We start from the raw sequence: 9,993 nt of genomic DNA on the forward strand, positions 1-9,993 counted from the left end.
ATAATAAAACTATCAAATGAAAACACATATAAAACGTAATTCATTCATATAAATTTTATCAAATATTATATTATTATATAATAAAAAAGACTGAAAAATCAAAACATGACTATTGATTTGAGACGGATGGAGTACCACATACCTTAATAATTATATTTATGCAAAAACTGATGTTAATTGAGTTGGTTGAAGGTGATTATTTTCAGCAAGTAAGTAGTTTTGCAAACAGTTAAAGAATGAACCCCGCGACGTTATTGTATTATTTATTGACAATTTATAATATTACAACAATCCCTAAGCTCATAAATGAATTGGGCTTACTAACGTAACCCTAATCTATAATCTGACACTTTCCCGCAGTCTGAACGACAATTCGCGAAAGAAAACGGCAATAAATAAATAAAAGAAGTTGTAAATATATATAATCTGACCATGTATCGTTTTACACCATAAATGATACGTATGATAGTCTTTAAAGCTGTAATTTGAAAATTCCTATCTTTAATACTAATATATGTGTGTGTGTATAAGTAATTTCGATACGCAAGTAACGTAATCCTGGTGATGAAATATGGAAAGCCAGGGCGGCTGGATTTAAAATCGTTTGACAAGTGGAAATTTTGTCCGTTACAAGTCGTACCCGGAGAATATTAGGTAGATTCGTAATCACATTAAAAATTGATTTGTCCTTCCAATTATTTTACCTAACCCATGTAACCCTCATTACCCTAATCAAAACATCCATATTCATCCTTTGTTTTAATTATCTACCAATTAATTAATTATATATTTTATAGTAAGGATTAAACAAATCTTCATATGTAATTTCTAGTGACTAGGGCCTTTTTGGCTAAGTGGTACGCCTAATACCTTGTGTATTAAATGAGGGTGGGAGTCTCAAGTTTGAGTCTCCCTCTTAAAACATTCCAGAATATTTACCCGATTATGGATTGACCCCGAAGATGTTTTACCGACCCGTATTTCAGGAAGGTTTTACCGACCTGTATTTTAAGAATTCGGCCCGCTCCGCCTGCCCTTCGGAATGGTCTAAGAATCGGGTCCCTGTAACACGGTTCGCGTTTTCACCCGAAAGCGCGTGTGTGCGTGAAAAATGATCAAGTGGGTGGTTTTCGATCTCTGTCAGTGATTCTAAATACTTGTCTTTCAAAAGAAATTCTAGTGACTAGTGATTAGCATCGTACGATAACAATTGATTTAATGGGTCTTACAAGCTTTTACCTTCTTTATTTTGTGTGTGTAGTGTTTTCGTAGACTTATATGTAGAAATGAGAAATCTCATAATATACTTAACAACAAATAAATTACATGTAGACCACATTTATCTAAGTTAAAAACTCTCCATCTCTAGATATCATGAACATATAAAATCTTACTCATCTCGTTTAATACAAGCCTTTGCGAATAATTTCGAACTTGGTTAATATTTTTGAAAGACAAATTCATACGCTCAACACAAATTTTTTTACGAATTGTTCACTCCAACACTCGTAACCACAACTTCTTAGTTGTAGGGGTTACCTCGATAGTTTTAATCCAATCACTCTTTGATTTAAATTCAACCAACGGGGTTTAATAAGATCGACTAGGGAAGCATTCTTCCTACAATAATTAATATTAATATTATATTATATATTAATAAAATAAATGAAGCATAACTCAATCTTGATGAATATATATGCATAGTCCAGCCTAGTAAACACTATTAATATAAAACATTTTCATATATCCCAAAAGAATGGGGGATGATTCTCACACACTGTTTTTTGATCCTCACACACCAATTTACTTGAACTTTTCCCTAATAATAGGGTAAAAGGGTGTGTGAGGATCAAAAAACAGTGTGTGAAAATCATCCCCAAAAAGAATATGCGTACTTAGTTACATATAAATAACAGTTGTCATAAACCAAAATACCCATAATATAATACTCCGATATAATAATAATTATTATTATTATTATTACTCCGTATAAAATAGTAATTGCATCTAGTGACTAGTATATAAATATGCTCATGACCAATGGTCTTGTAACAAACCAATTTATTAAAAATGAAGAAAATACTCTGTTTGCTATTCCTCTGTTTCTTTGTAGTTTCATCTTATGCTCAACTTAGACAAAACTTCTATCAATCTACTTGCCCAAATGTTGAATCGATCGTAAAAGTAGCCGTCACCAAGAAATTCCAGCAAACATTCGTCACTATTCCGGGCACTCTTCGCCTCTTCTTTCACGACTGTTTTGTTCGGGTTTGTCTCCTTTCTTCAATCATTAGAGCGTAAATTAAACAAATAATCTCTTATTATGATGATTAAATAAATTACTTGATGAATGTAATGTATAGGGATGTGATGCTTCGATTTTTCTGTCCAATGGAAACAACGCCGAAAAGGACCACCATGATGATCAGTCGCTCGCTGGTGATGGATTTGATACTGTCATCCAAGCGAAGGCCGCCCTTGACAGCAATCCTATTTGTCGGAATAAAGTTTCTTGTGCGGATATATTAGCTCTTGCCACTAGAGATGTTGTTGCGTTGGTAAATACTATTACTATACTCTTTTATCACTTTAACAATTCAACTTAACTGTTTCGAAAATGGTACTCGTATATAACTTGAATATCTACAAATTTATTTTACGTAAATATGAGTTGTATAAGTAGAACAAATGAATAAGATTTTCCTATTTAATGCTATATGTAGAGGGCACATATAGCATTAAAAAAAGAAAAATAAATGCGCCCGCGCGCGCATATATGTGTGTGTATGCGCGCGCGTGTTTGTAACACTATCAGTGTAAATATAATAGTCCAAGTTCAATAAATAGAAAGTAGACCTTTTGTATACGAAAATTTTAGTACCAAGAAAATATCATAAGTACCCGCATCAGTCAAAATAACAATTCCAAAAAATGTAATATCATTCGACATATTTCATTGTGCTGGGAGGTTACTTAGAAGTTTGGGTTATGGGTGTTTTAAAACAAAGAGTTTATTCCTTTCCAATACATGTGTATCGGCAGGGATATGTTAGCCCTGTGTTGACTATTTCAACCCATCCAGCCGCACCCCATATGCCACTGGAACCTGGCGAAACATCATCACCATTACACCCCTACAGCATGTCAGGACCCGAAATCGAGCTGCATTGTTATTCATTTCCATCTTTACATGCGTGGGACCAATGATCATTTGAACCGGGTACCACTGGACCACAGGTCCGTTGGTAAAACAAAGAGTTTATTACATGTAGACTAAAATAAATTATAGGCCTTTTTGTATGTCTTGTGTAAGTGCATACCTAGCACATGCTCATATCCGGCTTTGAACATTCTTTAATTAGGTGCTATCTATGATATATATACATGTAGAGGTTATATATATAGTCGATTTTACCTTTTAACATGTTTTTTTTGATGTTATTGTTTTGAAATATATAGGCAGGTGGGCCATCCTACAAGGTGGAATTAGGAAGAAGAGATGGGAGAATATCTACAAAAGCAAGTGTACAACACAGACTTCCACATGCAGACTTTAACTTGAACCAACTTAACACCATGTTTGCTGCTCATGGTCTATCTCAAACCGATATGATTGCACTTTCAGGTAATTATAAGTTTTTAACTACCGCATTACTTAAACATATTATTAAGTGCATGCTTCAATTCATTAATTTTACATAATTTGTAACATTTGTTTATTAGGTGCACATACACTTGGATTCTCACATTGTGGTCAATTCTCGAAACGTATATATTCAAAGGCTGGGATTGACCCAACCCTTAATCGACAATACGCTCTTGAGCTAAGACAGATGTGTCCAGTCAATGTGGACCCACGGATCGCGATTAACATGGACCCCACCACCCCACGCACTTTTGACAATGCGTATTATAAGAATCTACAGCAGGGGAAGGGCCTATTTACTTCTGACCAAGTTTTGTTTACTGATACTCGATCAAGGCCAACGGTTAACCTATTTGCGTCTGACAACAATGCCTTTAATCAGGCTTTCGTGAACGCTATTACCAAGCTCGGTCGTGTTGGGGTTTTGACTGGTAACCAAGGTGAAATTAGACGCGATTGTAACAGAGTGAATTAAGTAACTAGAGAATTATGGTATCTTATGTTTATTAATTTAATTATTGATTTAACTATGTAATAATGTATATTTTCTTCTTGAATAACATAGCTACAATTGTTAAAATACGAGTAGCTTTACAAAAACAATCATGTCAGTGTTCGTCTTACGAATAGAGAAATGATTTGTTCACAAAAATTTATAAAAGTTGTTTACAAAATGAATTGGGCAAATTAAATTAGAAGAGAAAAGTAAGAGAGAAACAACAAATGATTTTGATTTTTGTTTGATTGGTGCATCTCATACGTCATGTCATTTTGTGAATTTTTCTTCATAAACTTTTTGTGAATGCAACATATGTTAACAAATGATATAGTGTTTATTGATTGATTTGTGCAATACATATGAGAGGCTTTATATAGCCATAAACCCTAGCATACATAACGGACCCACAAACCACTTGGGCCTAACTCTAAACATACTCTAACACTCCCCCGCAGTCCGAACGGTGAAATCACGAAAGTTCGGACTGGAAGGTAATGCTAAATACAAAATAAACAAATAAAAATAACTTTTTTTTTCCTTGTTTGATGCATCAAATAGACAAATATCCGCGGATTTGGTTGCATATTTCTTGACTGCGTATTCCTTTTCCGTAGCGTTTTTTTTTTCTTTCACGTCGTGGCTTGCTTTGCCTAAGGATTGAGCAGGACTTGTGTGAAGACCCGTCCTAATCCATCCGGACGAAGTCCATATCGATTATAAACGATTTACAACAGTTGATTACATCGCGAGGTACTTGACCTCTATATGATACATTTTACAAACATTGCATTCGTTTTTGGAAAAGACAATCTTTCAATTCATCGAAAGTTAACGACATGCATACCATTTCATAATATATCTAACTATAATTAACTTAATAATAATCTTGATGAACTCGACGACTCGAATGCAGCGTCTTTTGAAATATGTCATGAATGACTCCAAGTAATATCCTTAAAATGAGCCAATGCACAGCGGAAGATTTCTTTCATACATGAGAATAAACATGCTTTAAAGTGTCAACCAAAAGGTTGGTGAGTTCATTAGTTTAACTTAAATAATCATTTCATAATTTTAATAGACCACAAGATTTCATATTTCCATTTCTCATAAACATACGTCCCATGCATAGAGACAAAATATCATTCATATGGATTGAACACCTGGTAACCGACATTCACAATATGTATATAAGAATATCCCCATCATTCCGGGATCCTCCATCGGACATGATATAAATTTCGAAGTACTAAAGCATCCGGTACTTTGGATGGGGCTTGTTGGGCCCGATAGATCTATCTTTAGGATTCGCGTCAATTAGGGTGTCTGTTCCCTAATTCTTAGATTACCAGACTAAAAAGGGGCATATTCGGTTTAATAATCTAGCCATAGAATGTAGTTTTAAGTACTTGTGTCTATTTCGTCAAACATTTATAAAGAAGCGCATGTATTCTCAGTCCCAAAAATATATATTGCAAAAGCATTTAAAAAGGGAGCAAATGAAACTCACCATACTGTATTTTGTAGTAAAAATACATATGACAACATTGAACAACGCAGGGTTGACCTCGAATTCACGAACCTATATCAGTTATATATATTAACACATATAATTGTAATCGAACAAATTTACATATTAACAGTGAAAAATTGTTATTTTAATAAATTATTTGTTTCATTAATAACTTAATTAGATATATTTATTTTTATATATTTTAATTAGATGATTAATATTTATTCCCAAAAATATTAATATAGTTTATGTGTTATATCATGAATATGTTTTATATAGAAAATTCTTATTTGATATATTAATATTAATAATACTAATAATAATGATAACAATAATACTAATTATGATAAAATTTATAATAATTCTAATAATAAAGATAATCTTCTTATAAAGGATGATTCTAATACAATATTAAACTTTAATACTTTTAATAATAAGAATGATAATAATAATAATAATAATAATTATTATTATTATTATAATATCTATAATAATAATACTTTTACTAATAATGATATTAATAATGATATTAATAATAATAATAATAATAATAATAATAATAATAGTTATATCATTTAATCATAATATTGGTAAAACTAAATAATAATAATTATACTTCTAATTCTTAGAAACTAATAACATTTATCATAATAATAACAATAATCAATAATAATGATAATAATAATAATGATAGTTTTAATACTAACAATATTCTTAATTATAATTGTAATCATAATGATAATGTTAACTAATATTTTTAGATGACAAAATCTATAATACTAATTAATAATAATAATGATTTTCATCATACTTAATAATAATAATGCTAATAATAGTAATACCAATACTTGATAATAATAATTATAATTATGATACTTGTATTAGGTAATAATAATAATAATTAATAATAACAATAATAATAATAATAATAATAATAATAATAATAATAATAGAAATAAAATAATAAAGTATACCCTTTATAATCTTTGTGTAAAAAGAAGTGCTGCGGATGGGACTCGAACCCGAGACCTCTCGATAACCCACAACACCCTCAACCATCAAACCAAGTCTGCTTTTTTTGATTATAGCTACAACCGTATATATTTAATCTAAACACTCCTGCCTCCTTTATCTTCTTCTTCATAAACCAAATTGATTGAAAACAAATTCGAAATTTTAACATATAAATCCAGTTTGTTTTTGATTATAACAACGAAACAGATTAATAAGTAATTGGTTATATTAATTAAAACAAAAGAATGAAAAAAAATAACTGAAACAGACTATGAAACCCGTTATGAACCCAAGATCGAAATTCGAATTCTAGTTTGTTTTAACAAAAACTTATAACATGAAATAGTTTTAAATCAAACATAAAAACTTTTTGTAACCTCAATTGCATCCAAAACTTTAAATTGAACTTGAATATTGCCAAGAACGAATCAGTTTGACTTTTCTTCATAAACTTTGACTTGTAAATTCGTGTTTGATATAAAGAATTGAAATCGGGGACTTTGCAGAAAGATTAAAGGAAGAATTCCTAACACGATTGCATTTATAGATTTTGTAAATTGTTGAAAAATCGAGTTTTGTGATTTTTGGTCAAAAACAGGGATGTCGACTAGTTCATCCCTTTTTCTTAATAAATTTCAATCTGAAGTTGACTGTAATCGTTTTAATTGATAATGTGGATGGAAGAAGTGAGAGAACTAATTCATAACACTGGATAATTCATTGGTTAAATAAAGTTTGATAGTCGACAAGTTGATTGACAGAAAAATAAAAAAAAAATACGTATGATACCGACGGCTAACAGATTCTTGGATGTTATTGATTTTAAAGTCGTGATTAAATTCGATCTGTATTCAGATAGAGGACAGAAACAAGAGCTGAAACAGGAAAAAGAAATACAAACAAAATAGATGATTGACTGAATTTGTAATATGTGAATTGAAATCGATATGTATATCAATCAATTAGACAATTAATCAGAAAGACAGCGACTTGAAACAAGAATTGCAATTATCTGCAAACGATTTTGTATATATATCTGTATATGTTAATAACCGTACATATACATTAGTTTATATATCTGTTTATATCTATCCATTGTATTAGATTTTTGTAATATTAATTAATAATCAACATCTATTAATAATGTTACTATTTTTAGTAAAAATACTATTAATAATCATAGAGATAATACTAATCTTAGTGATAAAAATAATTAACAACATCAAATAATACTAATAATAATATTAAAGATAAAAGAAAAAAAAATGATAATAATAATGATGATGATAATAATAAATCACTATAATGATAATAGTGAAAATGATAATAATAATCTTATTAATGATAATTGTAATAATACTATTTATATTTATATTATTTTTATTAACAACACTAAGTTACAACAATAATTATTCATAATGATAATAATATTCAATAACATTAATAATGATTTTTAATGATAATAATAATCATATTTATAAAATAATAATAACAATTTATATATATATTAAATTTATATCAGTATATTATATGTATATTCAAATTACTATATATAATTATATTTTACATATCCAGATTCATTACTTAGATAGATGTATCAATTATATATATATATCAAAACAATTTAAATTCAAAGTACAACATTATACAAATTATACTTTGTTAATCATTGACAAAATTATGTTCAAAATCAATTAATAGCAAGTTTTAGTTATTTTAATCTATCTTTCTTAATAACTAAATCACACATCAGTTCTCTACTATAATTATTTTACAATATCTAATTATGTATATGTATAGTTAATTACATGTACATTTCTATTTGCTTTTATAGGTTCGTGAATCGTCGGAAACAGTCAAAGGTAATTGAACATATGAATATAGTTCTAAAATTTTCGAGACTCAATATTACAGACTTTGCTTATCGTGTCGAAACCATATAAAGATTAAGTTTAAATTTGGTTGGAAATTCCCGGGTCATCACAGTACCTACCCGTTAAAGAAATTTCGTCCCGAAATTTGAGTGTGGTTGTCATGTGAAACGCCCCGTCCTAATCCATCCGGACGAAGTCCATATCGATTATAAACGATTCACAATAGTTGATTACATCGCGAGGTATTTGACTTCTATATGATACATTTTACAAACATTGCATTCGTTTTTAAAAGACAAACTTTCTTTTCATCGAAAGTTGACATTATGCATACCATTTCATAATACATCCAACTAATTTTTGACTTAATAATAATCTTGATGAACTCAACAAATCGAATGCAATGTCTTTTGAAATATGTCATGAATGACTCCAAGTAATATCTCTAAAATGAGCAATTTCACAGCGGAAGATTTCTTTCGTACCTGAGAATAAACATGCTTTCAAGTGTCAACCAAAAGGTTGGTGAGTTCATTAATTTATCATAAATAATCATTTCATAATTTTAATAGACCACAAGATTTCATATTTCCATTTCTCATAAACATACGTCCTATGCATAGAGACAAAAATATCATTCATATGGATTGAACACCTGGTAACCGACATTAACAATATGCATATAAGAATATCCCCATCATTCCGGGATCCTCCTTCGGACATGATATAAATTTCGAAGTACTAAAACATCCGGTACTTTGGATGGGGCTTGTTGGGCCCGATAGATCTATCTTTAGGATTCGCGTCAATTAGGGTGTCTGTTCCCTAATTCTTAGATTACCAGACTAAAAAGGGGCATATTCGGTTTAATAATCCAGCCATAGAATGTAGTTTCATTTACTCGTGTCTATTTCGTAAAACAGTTATAAAAGCAGCGCATGTATTCTCAGTCCCAAAATATATATTGCGAAAGCATTTAAAAAGGGATTAATGAAAACTCACAGTACTGTATTTTGTAGTAAAAATACATATGACGACATTGAACAAGTGTAGGGTTGGCTTCGGATTCACAAACTTATATCATTCATATATATATATTAAAACATATACTTTTTAATTTGTGTTTATATTCAAAATGATTACTATTTTTATAGTTATATTAATATATATGTATATCTGTTTAGTGTTATATTAAAAATACCTAGATTGTTATAAATATGAATATTTCTAAAATGATTTATTGATATAGTTAATATATACTTATAATTCTACTAATAAGATTTTTTAAAACTTTCATTATTTGTTATATTCATAATACTTTTAGTAATAACAATATTGCTATTATTAATGATCATAATACTTTTTGTTTTAATGATATCGTTAAATAAATTGTAGTAATGATAATAGGTTTTAATAATAATAGCACTGATAATGGTAATCTTAATAA

The 9,993-nt window shown here is 29.5% G+C and overlaps 1 protein-coding gene across 1 annotated transcript; it reads left to right on the top strand.

Annotated features, from left to right (window-relative positions):
* The first annotated feature begins 2,070 nt into the window (after positions 1–2,070).
* Positions 2,071–4,205, top strand: LOC139904086 (peroxidase 16-like). The gene is made up of 4 exons (XM_071886022.1): positions 2,071–2,268; positions 2,364–2,558; positions 3,460–3,625; positions 3,724–4,205. The coding sequence occupies exons 1-4, from the start codon at positions 2,071–2,073 to the stop codon at positions 4,119–4,121; spliced, it is 957 nt and encodes a 318-aa protein (XP_071742123.1). The 3' UTR covers positions 4,122–4,205.
* The last annotated feature ends 5,788 nt before the right edge of the window (positions 4,206–9,993 follow it).

Source organism: Rutidosis leptorrhynchoides, chromosome 4, assembly GCF_046630445.1.
Source record: "Rutidosis leptorrhynchoides isolate AG116_Rl617_1_P2 chromosome 4, CSIRO_AGI_Rlap_v1, whole genome shotgun sequence".
NCBI lineage: Eukaryota > Viridiplantae > Streptophyta > Magnoliopsida > Asterales > Asteraceae > Rutidosis > Rutidosis leptorrhynchoides.

Coding starts and splice junctions, on each gene's coding strand:
- LOC139904086 (XM_071886022.1), top strand. CDS start 2,071: ATGAAGAAAATACTCTGTTTGCTATTCCTCTGTTTCTTTGTAGTTTCA. Junction 2,269..2,363: donor TTCACGACTGTTTTGTTCGG/GTTTGTCTCCTT, acceptor TGTAATGTATAG/GGATGTGATGCTTCGATTTT. Junction 3,626..3,723: donor CGATATGATTGCACTTTCAG/GTAATTATAAGT, acceptor TTTGTTTATTAG/GTGCACATACACTTGGATTC.